Source organism: Poecilia mexicana, unplaced genomic scaffold, assembly GCF_051168715.1.
Source record: "Poecilia mexicana isolate PSO_F unplaced genomic scaffold, ASM5116871v1 scaffold_7, whole genome shotgun sequence".
Lineage (NCBI taxonomy): Eukaryota > Metazoa > Chordata > Actinopteri > Cyprinodontiformes > Poeciliidae > Poecilia > Poecilia mexicana.
This window is the reverse complement of record NW_028263376.1, coordinates 17,047,648-17,061,958: the sequence shown is the minus strand read 5'-3', so window position 1 is coordinate 17,061,958 and position 14,311 is coordinate 17,047,648. Positions and strand designations below refer to the sequence as shown.

General features: G+C 36.6%; 1 protein-coding gene across 1 annotated transcript in view; it reads right to left on the bottom strand.

The window, feature by feature from the left end:
- Positions 1 to 767: 767 nt before the first annotated feature.
- The window catches only part of dgkaa (diacylglycerol kinase, alpha a), a 35,802-nt gene continuing 22,258 nt past the window's right edge, over positions 768 to 14,311 (bottom strand). Inside the window, exons 9-24 of the mRNA XM_014985676.2 lie at positions 13,003 to 13,120; positions 12,773 to 12,861; positions 12,577 to 12,696; positions 11,313 to 11,411; positions 11,054 to 11,140; positions 9,846 to 9,919; positions 9,391 to 9,465; positions 8,914 to 8,999; positions 8,733 to 8,822; positions 8,483 to 8,643; positions 6,471 to 6,535; positions 6,105 to 6,195; positions 5,804 to 5,990; positions 3,713 to 3,830; positions 3,490 to 3,550; positions 768 to 2,171 (exon numbers count right to left, since the gene is read on the bottom strand). Of these exons, the coding sequence (XP_014841162.1) occupies positions 2,097 to 2,171; positions 3,490 to 3,550; positions 3,713 to 3,830; positions 5,804 to 5,990; positions 6,105 to 6,195; positions 6,471 to 6,535; positions 8,483 to 8,643; positions 8,733 to 8,822; positions 8,914 to 8,999; positions 9,391 to 9,465; positions 9,846 to 9,919; positions 11,054 to 11,140; positions 11,313 to 11,411; positions 12,577 to 12,696; positions 12,773 to 12,861; positions 13,003 to 13,120 (1,596 nt within the window). The 3' untranslated portion in view covers positions 768 to 2,096. The remainder of the gene's footprint in view (positions 2,172 to 3,489; positions 3,551 to 3,712; positions 3,831 to 5,803; positions 5,991 to 6,104; positions 6,196 to 6,470; positions 6,536 to 8,482; positions 8,644 to 8,732; positions 8,823 to 8,913; positions 9,000 to 9,390; positions 9,466 to 9,845; positions 9,920 to 11,053; positions 11,141 to 11,312; positions 11,412 to 12,576; positions 12,697 to 12,772; positions 12,862 to 13,002; positions 13,121 to 14,311) is intronic.

Below are 14,311 nucleotides of genomic sequence, written 5' to 3'. Positions count from 1 at the left end.
TAAGTAACTTCTTGGATGGCTACTTTTTTCTTTTACTTGAGTCAAAGTATGTTGAAGTAGTAATACTTTTGGGGTACTATGCCAACCGTCGCTAGGAGGCAGTGACAGTGTAATGTAGCCAGATAAAATGTGCAAAGATCAATCTCCTCCTCTTCTACTATTGCAGTCTGAAGAAATTCACTGCTCCCAGTCAGAAACAACCAATCAAAGCCGGAAGGAGGGTCTTAGCGCTGTCAATCATCCTCATGTACAGACTGTTAAATGGTGGAAGAACAACAACAGTTCCAGGAAAGCTGTTTTTCTGCTACCTCAGCATTTATAACAGTTTCTGTAGTCAGGAAAAAGTAGCAGAGAGTATAGAGGTGAAGGTGGGGAGCAATGAGTAGCTCTCACACAAGGATGATTGACAGCACTAAGACCCTCCTCATGGCTCTGATTGGTTGTTTCTAGGTAGCACTGAGAGAAGGCGGAGCTCAATTTTATTCATACATGATCTGTCTCATGCTAAACTGTCACAACATGGTGACAGTTTCACCAAATATTCAAAAACATGAATCTCATTTTTGTTGCTGAGTATTTTCTAACATTAAAAACATTTTCTAGCCCAACAAAAATATTTAACATTTGCAGCTCTAGATGAGTTAAAATGAGACATTAAACTACACACAAGTGTAATCTGAGTATCTACATGTTAAACAGCCTTTTAGGAAAGTTTCACTGCTTTTTATTCAAGGACAAATGTGAATGGAGGTGAATACAGATGCAGGTCACATTTTTCACATTTTTATTTGTAAAAACACATGAAACCCATGTATTTTTAATATACATTTTAATTCAACAATCCTTTCTTTACACTTTACAATGATTGTTCTTGCTTGTGTTGGTAAATAGCATAAAATCCAAACAACTAATTAACTGAAATTTGTGATTTTAACCAAACAAACAGTGGAAAAGTTCAAGGGATATAAATGATTTTTCAAGGCACCAAGTCTCTATCAATCTTTGTATTTTACTGGGAATCAAATCATAAGAGAAATGAATGCACACCACAAATCAGCAGCTTGTTACTACATGCGTATACATATTTTATATTAGACATGGAGTTCATAAAAGTTTTGGAAGAGAAATTCTGCCCCCTAGAGGTGAAATGAATCAATTACACGATGTTCTGTTAAATGTGTTAAATGAGCACAACACAAACTGAATCCCAGACAATTTATTAAAATCTTTACATGGAGTTATTACTTTTACATTCTCTAGCTATACTGAAATGATACAGCTGATAAAGCATTTAAGTATGTATACTATAATAAATAGCCCCAATCAATAGTCTAACTCATAACACATTCAGAGAATATGTATTGATAATATGATCACTAATGAGTAGCTCTCTGATTTAATCAAACCCAGAAAAACCAAGTTTGGTCCACATAAGGGTAAAAAAAAACTTGGAAAACACAGAGAGGAACAGCAGGCCGCTTGTTTTTCCATTCCCTTAAACAGTTTTCAAGTATATTTTCGAAAATAACAATAAAAAAAAGCTAAAATATTAGCCTAAATTTGAAATAAAGGTGTTTCTTTCTCCACCTGTGTTTCTAAACATACATTTGGCTTTCAGAGCAATATTTACAGCCACAACAAAACAAGAATACTACATGGTCAGTCCTCCAAGTGCAAACATACAGAAAACCTTGGTCTTCTATCTAATCAGAACCAAAGAGAAATGATTATAAAGGCACATGAAGCCAAACAGTTGTCCTATTTAAGATCACAGCCACTTTCACCTTACCTAAAGTTTCTAAAGAGCAGCACTCCCACCTGCTGTCCAGCTTCGAAACAGCAGGACTGGAGAGTTTTACTAACACTGAGATAATTTGGCCAAAATCCTTTTGGCCACAATGCAAACATAGTTTAACATTCGGGTCTGCTTTCATATGATGCCATGCTTGAAATGTGTGTTACAGACACGAGATGTCTGGAAAAAACATCCTATTTTCTTTGTTATAATGCAAATATTAAACTACCTCAGACACTGATTCTATATCAAAAAGTGTCAGTCCTGGATAAACAGTAAACATGCATTAAGACGGTCAGTTTTACTTGAAGAAGCCTGATGATTTAGATGGAGGCGCCATCAACATACACGCCTGATTCTTGTGTGTGATATGAATCTGAAAAACAAGAGGCGGTTAAAAACGTTACCAAATCAAACATTGTACTGAAGCTAATGCAGCGATTAAAAATGTTTCCTATACAGGGTTTCTGCAAGATTCAGCAAAGCATGTTTAATTTTAGATTACGTTAGTTATACAACCAAATCTTAACATATGTACTTTATGGCTTCTACACAATCTCAAGGGAAAAGAGCAGGTTGTAAATATGCATTTTTAGATTTTATTTCCATAAAAAAAAACAACAGTAGGTTTTTATGGTTTTTACAATGGCTGGCTTTAAATCAGTAAAAGCGTAATAATAAGAAAAGTACAGAACATTAAACAAATAAAATCATTAAAGTAAAAAGTAAATGGAATAATAGTAATCACCTAAATAATAGTATTTTCTTTGCAAAAAAATGGCTTTTTATTTAATAAAATTGAGACAATTAAACTTTTGGCTTTTTAATACTTTCTAAAAACTTGCAGATCATTATTTAATATATATATATATATATATATATATATAAATCATTATTTATTAAAAAAAAAAAAGAAATATGAGGAGTAAATTTCCAACAAAAAACCCTCAAATTTCTAGGTTAATCTCACATGTACAAAGAAAAACCCTGGATATTCTTTGTTGTTGTAAAGTCATAATTTTCAAGAAACAGTAGAATAATTTTTAATTATTAAAGGCAGTTAATAGAAAATTTAAAATACATTTTTAAGGGGGAAAAAAATCTAAAATTTCTCAGAATTTTTTTTTATGTTTTCTGAATGTAAATGGACAATTTCAATCATTTATGGTACAAATAATTTGTGACAAAAATACTAATATTTGACTTTTTAACCTCTGTAAACTTTTGAATTGTTTTTCATGGAAATATATGACTTTACAATGTCAGAAAACGTTCTAGTTTTAATATAAATTTATGCCTTTACTAAAGGATTTTTTTTCTTCCAGACTTTTTGACATCAGAGAATATGCACGATTCTTTTTAATTTTTCAAAACTTCTGAGGTTTTTTCACAGATATTTACTTCCCCGCTGCCACATTTTTTCTTTTATCTACAACGGCTCAAATGCTACGTCGTACCCAAAGCTGCCATTTCTCAAAAAATAAAAAAAATAAAAAAATGCAGTGGAAGAAGAAAGGAATAAAAAAAACTAAAAGGTTTATTCAACATCCAAGTAATTAAAGTTAATATATTCTGTGGGTATTCTGGACTGAAACTGAGATGGCAAAATTTAAGACTTTTTAATAATTGTTTTAAAGACTTTGCAGAAACCCTGCTGTACTCCAGCTCTAATGATATTTCCAGGTTTTATTTACCGTGCAGGGGGATTGCATCCATGGCTCTCCATCTATTTGCATCGGCAACGGTTTCTTCGTCCTGAGTATGAAACACAAACAAATCGTCAAGTTGCATGGAGTTTTTTGATTAAAAAACCCAAAATATATTACTGTAAATGTGAATTTGTACACCAAACATCTGCTTTCAGCTGCAATTAACAGAAGTAGAAGTGATTATTTAGTCTTAAGGACTCGCTCCTACCTGATGGTGATCTGGGAAGTTTTAGCGAGCCTCACAGCGCTTTTAAGACCCGTGTATATCTGCCCCATTTCCATGGCTCCTTCCAGGCCAACCACCTCCAGCCGGCGGTCGCTGAGGTCTGACAAACGCCAGCAGAGAAAACAAACAGCTCAGTTTAATCAGAAAGACTCAGGTATGGTTGTGCTAACTTTTTACTAATTTTATCAAACCTCCAAGAGTTGAATTCTTAGGTTAGCACTTAAAAAATGTAGAGATTAATTAATTAGTAATTATTTGGTTTAAACTGCAGCATTAAGTCAAAACTCACTATTTAAGATTAATGAACTTAAAAAACGATGTTTAGACAACTTATCTCGTTGCTAAAACAAATTCATAAACTTTCACTTCTGAGTTAAAATGAAACAATTTTCTAGTTGACTTGAATTGCATTTTCAAGGCAGCAGGTGGACTTTGATTTTCAAGTTAAACCACCTTCAAAAGTTTTACAGTGTAAGTACTGGTCCCTTCAGATCAGGAAAACCCTTCAAACCGTCACACTTGCCCATTTCTCCTCCTTCTAACATTAACAAAAACATATAAAACCCATACTTTGCATGTTTTTATGCTTCCATTTAGATCTCTACTGCTTCTAAAAAAAACATCTCGCTGGTTTTTGGCAGTAAGTTAATGTTTTTTGGTGTCTGGAAAAATAGCCGTTTCAAAAAAGAACTGTTGAGTAACACTGGAGGGGCACTGTGCCGTTACCTAGCAACCCCACCCAGGCCCAGCCCGTCACCTAGCAACCCAGGAAAAGTTCCAGAAGGTTTTGGTCAGATGTTTTTAACAGACCAGCGTTTTGCTATTGTTTTGTTGCTACCATCCAGAAACCACTAGACTGCTAAATGCTTTCCAAATATGTACGGCTGTATAATTTCACATCTGTTGGCAGCCGTTTTCAACTGCGAGTGTAAACGTTGAGTTGGGGGGACGTGGCCAGAAGCAGCTAATTTTTAAAGCAACAAGAGGCGGGAAATAATGTTAAATGAGCTACAGAAAATACTAGAACATGAAGTGCCAATGAATTGTTTAGACCTATATATAGGTAGACTGGAGATGAAGCCAAAAGAGCCATAAGGAAAGGAAACGACGTCAAAGGAAGATCAATGGACAGCAAATGTGGAAGAAATATTTTTGATGGAAATATTGGCACACTTACTGAAGCTACAAGAAGCATAACTGTAGTAAAAAATGAAGAAAATTGACCTTTTATAATGCAGAATGAGGACCGGAATAATAATTGTTGAATACACTACTCTGCTAAGAAGTCAAAGCATTATCCTCTGTATAGGCAGCTCTTTGTTCTGTTTCTGCTTTTTCTCTTTGCTTAAAAAAACAATAAGTGATTAAAACAGCTAATTCTGAAAGAAACTCAAAATAGGCAGAACTGAGCAGACTAAAATCTCATTATCTAAGAATAATTTTGAGCACAAAATGTAATGGACATGTTTTGTGTAGACCATAAACCTGTCCTATCCTAACCAACCTTAAATCATAGAATAGCACAAACAGCCACTGCTCCACCAGCTCACAAAAGGTTTCTAGTAAATTACAACAAAAATAAAATACCCTGATCCCCTCACTGTGCTACTCAGTGAGGGATTCTCCACTTAAAATGCTTCTCGTGACTGAAAATAATCTGACAGGCTGGGCAGAGGCAGGATATGTATGATTCACAAGCTGCAATTATGAGATGTGGGTTGAAGCTCCATACTGATGACTATGAGGAATAACATGTATACCCATTGTGGCTGCAGAAAATGAACACAATGTCCAACAGAAAGGAGCATCCCAGTAAATGATGTGCTTATCCATTTGATTATTTTATTTTCACATGCAGCCAATCGAATGCAGGTCTGATTTCGTCACTCTGCGGTTTGTTGCTGTGGACATGAGCTTTTTAACTGATAACAGCTGCAACAGGAAATCTGGATTTGGAATCGCTTAAAAACAATTAGCTAATGGATTCTGCAGAGCAAAGAGGAACTTCGATATTGCACAAGTCACATGTTGTGCTGAGGTTTTACTTCCATCGCTCAGCAGAGGTGAAAATACCTTGGGAAGTCACTTTCAGGATGTCCGGATTGACAATCACTTCCGACTCCTCCTGACTTGCTTGTCCCTTAATATCCGCTTTTTTGGTCTCGCCCCACAGGTTGGAGCCACCGTGCATGCTGGGAATGTTCAGGACAGCAATCCCCTCCAAAGACACGTTACTGAGATCCAGAGGAGTGCCACAGCACTGAGAGGAAGAGCGATAAAACAATTAGCGTGAAATCTGCAACCTTGTTTGTTGCTTATTTCAAAATTTAGATGCACATCTGCAGGTGTGTTGCTTCGGGTGAGACGTGCTCACCTCTATTGTTAAACTTTCGCTGAGTTTCTTGCAGGAAGCAGAGATGGTTTCTGAAGTGGCGAATTCGAAATACCACAGCTTGTTCTTCATTCTGCAGATTTGAAAAATGTGTCTTTTAGGTTTATCTGTTGCTTCACGTTCAGACAGCGTTTTGTGTTTCAGGAAGAGAAGCCGTGCGGTGACGCAGACACACATCTGTTGGCACCACCTGTGTTGCTCAGAACTGAAGACAACTGTTCCCCAACATTGCCTTGTTTTCATCTTTTAGCAGTTTTCTTGTGAATGTGAGTGGGATTCTGCTTTTTCTTACCCTGTGCTGGATAAATAAGGGAATAAAATGAGCGCAGTCCAATAAAGCACACCTACCTGCTGTTAAATTTCTGAGGATGCTTCTCCCTCATTGTATGAAACCTGTGTGCAATGGAGGCATCCTGGCAAGGCAACAGAAAACAGCAATGAGCAATGCAGAATATCTATTTAAAAATGAGACACATTAATTAACATTTACATGTAAACACATGAGATTATAGCAAAGGGACTATCTCTAGTCCCACTGGCAGGTTGATGTGTGTTCACACTACAGCACAAAAAAACTATTCATAATGGAGAAGACGAGGTAACTAGACAGTTTACAATTTGTAGTTTATAATGGTTCCGTAATTTTAACTTTAAGTTGATGAATAAGTTGAATAGATTTAGCACAGCAGCGCTAAAAATATGAGTAGTGTGTAGTTAAGCTACACTAAGCTAAACAGGCTAATTTTTCTAATTGAAAAATTAGCCTGTTTTTCAACCTAAGTGTTTTTCAAGTTAAGTGGAAATTTCAATAGTTGTTTTTCAACTGCCATTATTTTTTTGTTGATTGTTTCAAGTTTGGCTCAGTAATTTTGACTTTAAGTTGACAAGTAAGTTGAACAGAGTTAGCATAATGGCACTAAAAAATAAGAGCTGTACGCAGTTTAGCTAAACTAAGCTAAACAGGCTAATCGTTTCACTAGATAAATTAGCCTCTGCCCTTTTGTTTTTCAACTGCCATTAATATTTTTTTGTTGATTGTTCCAAGTTTGGTTAAGTGACTTTAAGTGACTTTAAGTTGATAAGTAAGTTGAACAGAGTTAGCATAACAAAATAATAGTTGCGTACAGTAAAACTACACTAAGCTAAACAGGCTAATTTTGTCACTACCGTGTTTCCCCGAAAGTAAGACAGTGTCTTACTTTCTTTTTATCCCCAAAAGCCCCACTATGTCTTACTTTCGGGGTATGTCTTATATTGGAAAAAAATTGTCAAATTTTTTGTTTTAACCATAAAGTTAACAGCAGTGACAAGTGCAGGGGACGGCGCGGTGACGTATGGAGAGGGGGACGGCGCGGTGACGTATGGAGAGGGGGACGGCGCGGTGACGTATGGAGAGGGGGACGGTGCGGACGTGGGCAGGAGGCGGCGCTCATTAAGATCAGAGGGAGGTGGCAGACGCGGCGACGTATGGAGAGGGGGACGGTGCGGACGTGGGCAGGAGGCGGCGCTCATTAAGATCAGAGGGAGGTGGCAGACGCGGCGACGTATGGAGAGGGGGACGGTGCGGACGTGGGCAGGACGCGGCGCGCAGCTAGATGAGAGGTGTTTCCCCGAAAAGTAAGACATATGTCTTACTTTCGGGGTACGGCTTATATTAGCCGACCCCCCTGAAACCTCCGATATGTCTTACAATCAGGGAAACACGGTAGAAAAATTAGCCTCTGCCCGTTTGTTGCTCTTCAACTGCCATTAATATTCTTTTGTTAATTATTTCAAATAAGTTTGACTTTAAGATGATACGTAAGTTGAATACAGTTAGCAAAACGACACTAAACAATAAAAGTTGTATACAGCTAAGCTATGCTAAGCTAAACAGGCTAATTGTTTGACTAGAAAAATTAGCCTCTGCCCTTCTGTTGTTCCATAACTGCCACTAATATATAATTTTGATTGTTTCAAGTTTATTTAGATTTAAAAAATGGGAGATTTTATATTAATTAATATTTAAATGTAAATGCAGGAGAACACAGCCAAGTGACCGTCTCTATTCATATAGGCAGGTTAAGTTGACATAGTTAGCATAATAACACTAAAAAAGAGTTTCATACAGTAAACTATGCTAAGCTAAACAGCCTACCTGATTAGCTAGAAAAATTAGCCTGTACCCTAAGACACAAACAAATCTACTGCACAGTTTTTGCATGCTAAACAGATTCATGTGTTTTGTTTTGCAAATTAATATTTTTAGGTAAATAAATAATTTTGTTACTCAAAAATTCAGTGCTCAATGCTATTTTAGCTTCCCATCCTTCCACAGTTTGTGCCTGGAGCACCTAAAAAAATGTAGACAATTTACTCACAACTCCAATTGAGAAGTAATTGTTGATGATTTCATATGGCACTGGATCCCCCTTCTCCTGAACCTCGTCCGGTATCACCTCCACACTCCAGCGGTCCATCAGAACCTGGGAGCTGTTCTCAATGTCTCTCAGAATACGACCCAGATCTTCGCCGTCATACCCTGCCAAAGCAGAGGACGAGGCAGACTCCGATCGCTGCATAATGAGAACAAACGTTGCATCTTTTTGTGAAGTACAAACTCGTTCTCACCTCCACCCCAACGCAGACATCGCGCAAGGTCATTTCCTGTGCCCAGAGGAAGCACTGCAACGGGAGGCCGCACCAGCAGATTGGCTTTGTCTGGTTGCAACAATTTAACAGAAGAAGCAGAATAAAGGAAGTGCATGAAGACAGTCTTTATGCGAGCTTCTTTTTGCAAAGATTGACTCACCTATCGCATCTAGAATCCAGCCGACTGTGCCGTCTCCACCACAAACCAGGATTCTGTAATCCTGCAGGTTTCTGAAGAAACTCAGTCTGAAATCCAGATGATGATGTGAATTATCAGAGAAGCAAAGAATTGTAGGAGGAGGAATACTTCAATGTATTTAGTCAAGTAAAAGTAAAAAGTGGAGAAGTAAGAGTAAAAAAGTGTTTGGCAAAAAGAAATACTGATAACTAATTAAAATATCAGTCATTTAATATTTAAAAATGACATCATCAGATGGATCAAAACATGAAGTTATGTGGAAATGACCAAAATGAAAATAAGAGTAGCAACACTTCATTATAAAATTACTCAGGTAAAAAGTACAGCATGCTAAAACATTTTTCCAAAAGGTTGCTAAAGTAAAAGTTGCTAGTTTCTACTGAACTCTGTGAACGGCAACATGAGGGCCTGACAGCAGACACCACTGGAGTAACTCACCCGGCTCCGGGGCCGCCACTGGAAAGGTTGTAAACCTGCCGCGGATTCAGCAAATACTGAAATTTACTCAGGACTCTGAAATACATGGAAACAAGTTCAGCAACGTGTTCATTCGGAAATCCACTTCAAAAACACAAACTCTCACCAACTATTTTTAAAATAAATACTTTTATTTATTTCTAATTTTGCAAGTAAAATTAGGGTACTTGCAAACTAATTTGCAAGTAAGTTTTCAACACATTTCCCTGTTATAAGTGAAATAATCTGCCAGTGAAACTAGAACTTGTTCATTTTTATTAAGGAATTATTGACTAAAAACAAGCTCATATATCTTGCTGAAAACTTACTTGAAAGTTAGTTTTGTCTAATTTCAAGTTTATCGTGATATTTGCATTAGAAACCAGATAAAAATACCTGGTAATATTTTGTGTTTTGCATACATTTGTGGTACTCACCTCTCGCCCTGCTTGCCACCGCTTTTAGGATTTACGAACACCAGGAGAGGATGAGTGTTTGGCACGGGGCTGATCTGTGTGATAAACATTTGATAAAGTTACTACACTGACGATTAGTTGCCTAGCAACAGTGCTAGAAGTCCTCAAACTTATCAATCAATCAATCAAGTTTATTTGTGCAGCACATCCCAGTGACAAAGGAGTTCAAAGTGTTTCTAGTCAGAAAAAAAAAAATTAAATTAAAAGTAATTAAAAAAAAAAATTCAGACAACAGTTGAGAAGCGAGTTACATTTTGATGAGTGCGATCATCAAAATCATCAATATAGTCAAATATATTGATAAATGTTGCATTATTATGGTTTCAAAGCATCTCTAAACAGGTACTCTCATTTTATCACCTTGTGACTTCAATGTATTTTAAAGTTAATTAACGTGATTTATCAACAGGAAGCAGAGCACAAATGTAATTTTATTTTATTTTTTTTACAAAATCAGAAATCAGTGGATTGCACTGGTAATCTGGCACCTTTAATCTGACACTGCAAAATAAAATCCACTGCAACCAACTGGTAGAGGTGAACAGAGTTCCCCAAAATATTACTCAGGTAGAAATACCTCAACATATTTTTATTCAAGTAAAAGTAAAATGTAGCCATTACTCAAAAATAAAAATGTATTTGGTAAAAAAAAAAGTACTGAGTAACTGATCAAATTATTAATCATTTAATATTTAAAAAATACACAATCTGATGGAGCAAAATATAAAGTTAAGTGGAAATTTTGGAAGTTTAAGGAACAACATGAGAATAATTCATAAAAAATAACAGAATTAGGCAAAAGATTTTTTTCCAAATCAGTTTCTTTCAATAAAAAACGTATTAAACGTCAATCAAAACTGCAGGTGTGTGTCTGTCTGGTGAATTTTTGGTTAAAACATGTTTGTTTGTCATTCAGTAGGTAGAAAATCCAGAAATTTTACTCAAGTAGGAGTAGAAATACTTCAGAATACAATCATCAACTAAGAGTAAAAAGTGCATCACAGTAAAAATACTACATTTTTAAAAAACATTACTTAAGTAAATGTATACCCAACTTTGCTAATCGTCCTTAGATAATTTAATCTCAGTGTAAATGCAGCTGAACCTCTAAATATCCCCACAGTGAATCCATGCAGCAGAGAGGATTTTCATCATTTCAGAGAAATCACCTGGAGCACTTGTCCGTCGGGAGTAATGTTGAAGTCGCCGTCATCCGTCGACGCTGAGCAGCCATTTTTCACATTGTTTGGTCTCTCCTTCAGGGAGAAAATGTGTAAATAAACTCAGAAACTTTTATAACACTTCAGTTATCCACAGTATTAAAAAGCAACACAGGCTGTATTTACTGACGTAATGTTCTGCGTTGGAGTGGTAGGTGCATTTTGCACTGTACATGTGCTGAAGATGCGCCTGAGGAGAGCTGTGTACCTTTATAACAGGATATATGGCCCATGGAGGCAGGATGTGGTCTCTGAGTGTCCCACAGGTACACTCTGTTGGCTCCAGGGCTGCACATTCATCGTGACGCTGGGAAAAACAAACAGGCGTTAGGCCAAACCTCGCTGTGGTCGTGACTGACAATGCAGCTTCAGCTTTTCAATTATTTCTCTCTGCATTTGCTGGACGTTGTGAAAACACAGAAATCTAAAATCTCACTCTTCAGATATGTTTTACTAAAATATAAACACAAAATAAACTGGTTTTACTGCATATGTCTTTTCCAAACTGGTGGGTTTTAATCTTTCTTCTTTTGTAGGAGTGAGTCAGGTAATCTGTACATATGTTAAAAGAGTTTCTCTTTTTATCCGATTAGTCATTCCTGGGGAAATTACCTCTGTGATTTAGTTTCACACGGTAAAAATAAATTTTTAAACAGGGACCTGTTATGCAACATTAACATTATGCATGTTTTTGTACTTCCATTTGAGTCTCTGCTGCTTCTAAAAACGGCTTTAAAAAAAACACCCCAATGCTTTTTGGTAACAAATTAATGTTTTTCGGTGCCTGGAAAATGAGCCGTTTCAAAAACATCCCGAATGTAAGGTCACAAATCAGCAGGGGCTGCCCCTCACCTAGCAACCACAGCTCAGCACGTTGCCTAGCAACCCAAGTTGAGTTCCAGGATGTTTGGTCAGTTGGTTTTACCACTATATGCACTGTACAATGGCTGCTGGAAAAGACAAACATTTTGTTGTTGACCTTTGCTGCATTCATGTTGTTTGTGCAGGAGGCTCTATTATTGCTTTTCAATTATGTAAAATTGTATAATTCACTCACGTGCGAGTGTAAAAGTTGAGCTGGCTAGTAGCAGATAATAATCTGCTACTAGCCAGCTCAACTGGCTAGTAGCAGTGACAGTAGTAAATCAGTGACAGGGCCTCCTGTCACTGATTTAAAGTGACAGGAGGCCCTAAAACAGTTCATTTACCAAAATCTTCAGAAAAACTTTGTGCAAAAAATGTAATGAACATGTTTTGTTATCCTAACCTGATCAAGGAAACATAATAGGTCACCTCTAATCAGCGTTATTCTTTAAACGCTACAGCGTTGTTGTACCAGGAAGCTCTCCTCCATGTAACATCAGTTTTATTTGTTAACTGAAACACTTGAATAACTGTGAATTTTGCAAGAGGAGGTGGAATAATTTAGATTTGTAAAAATTGAGCCGCAACATAGAAATATGAGTGCTTACCATCGTGTGGCACCAGACGCAGTGTTTCCCTGTTAAACCTTGGAGGCTCTTGATCTTCTTTTGGCACCGGTCACATTTTCTAGAGTCACAGTTCCCACTCACCCAGTCGTGCACTGGAACCTGTGAAGCGGGAAGCAGAGAGATCCAGTTTGAACTTTGTTTTGCTGTGCGGATTTACGTGGAGAACCCGGCGTACCCCTGTCTCTTTCTTTGACTTCACGTACGTCCTGGCGCACGGAGCTGGGTTCTTGTTAGCGCAACGCCCGTGAACTGTGTATTTGCAGCCTGGAAAAAGTGACACAAAATCCGACTTTCAGTCAGCATGCATCATATTTAAAAGAATAGTAATATTCTCAAATCTGACACCATGACTTCTGATAAGTGCCACTGGATTGTCGCCCCCCTATGGAGAGGTGCGGTACTCACAGGTGCAGCAGAGCCCCTGCTTCCTCAAGCCCAGCAGCATGCTCTGACACACGTTGCAGTAAACGGGCTTGTTGAAGTTCTTCATCCTCCAAAGGTGCTGCCCGTCCTTTTGGGTCATCTGATCAGAGATGGAAGAACATCAGAGGTTATGAAAACAAAAACAATTAAAGATAAGTTATTTATTATGATCCTAATTCAGGATCAAAACAATTCTTTCAGTTTAATCTGGATTAGGGCTGAGCGATAAAAATAAAATCTCAGATTTTTTCATACAACATCGGATTTTTATTCTTTTTGTTTGTTTGTTTTCAATCATCCATGAGATCTTCAGTGAGAATTTATAATTATGAGAACAGAATCATAATATTGGCAGAAAGAAGATGAAATTTTAACAGAAAACACAAAATTTACGAGAAAAAAAGTGGTTTTAATTTTTAAAAAAGCTTGAATAGCTATCAGCATCTAATGTGAGCAGCTCAGTTTGTGTAGATCTTTCTTTGCAATAGTGATTATTTTAATGTCCTGCTGGTTTAATAATATATCAATCCGATGCTGGTGTGATAAATAAATATTATGTCTTTACCCTTGTCATATTATGACTTCATTTTTGTAATTTAATAAATAAAAAACCTTAACCTGGTCCTAATATTCTGTTGTAGAGCTGACCTGATTTTAAAAAAAAAATAAAGAAATAATAAACACACTTGTAAAAACAAAATGGATACGGAAACCCATTGAGCTCATTCGTGAAAATTAATCCAGATTTTCCAAAAATTCATCGATAAAATCGATTCATCACCCAACCCTAATCTGAATCTTTAGATTATAACTGGATATGAATTTGATCCGTTTTTCATGCCTTAATATGTCATTTTTCTGAAATTTGTTGCTGCATAAATAAAATAAATGAATTGTCTTTCATAAATCTTGTTGGTTTTTTTCACATTATTAACTTATTTTGCTTTATTAAAACTATTCCCCCAATAAAATACTACACATCATTCAGATTAAATACTAACTGGAATCTTTTTGTTTACAAAATGATACAACTGGATAAAATATTCCCAAAAAGCATCCAGTGCTTTTTTACTTCCTACCTTATTCACCAATTATTGAATATGCAACAAATATAAAAAGCAAAAGAAGGGCTACAAAATAATTAACCGGACAAGAGAATAAACAAACAAACAAACATGAAAATGGATAGATTCAAAACAGAAACTAGATGCAGAACATAATCAGTGAAACTGTTTAACGTATGTGGATTGTGGTTCTTTGTTTTTGTGCAGATTATCTGCTGAAGTGCCTT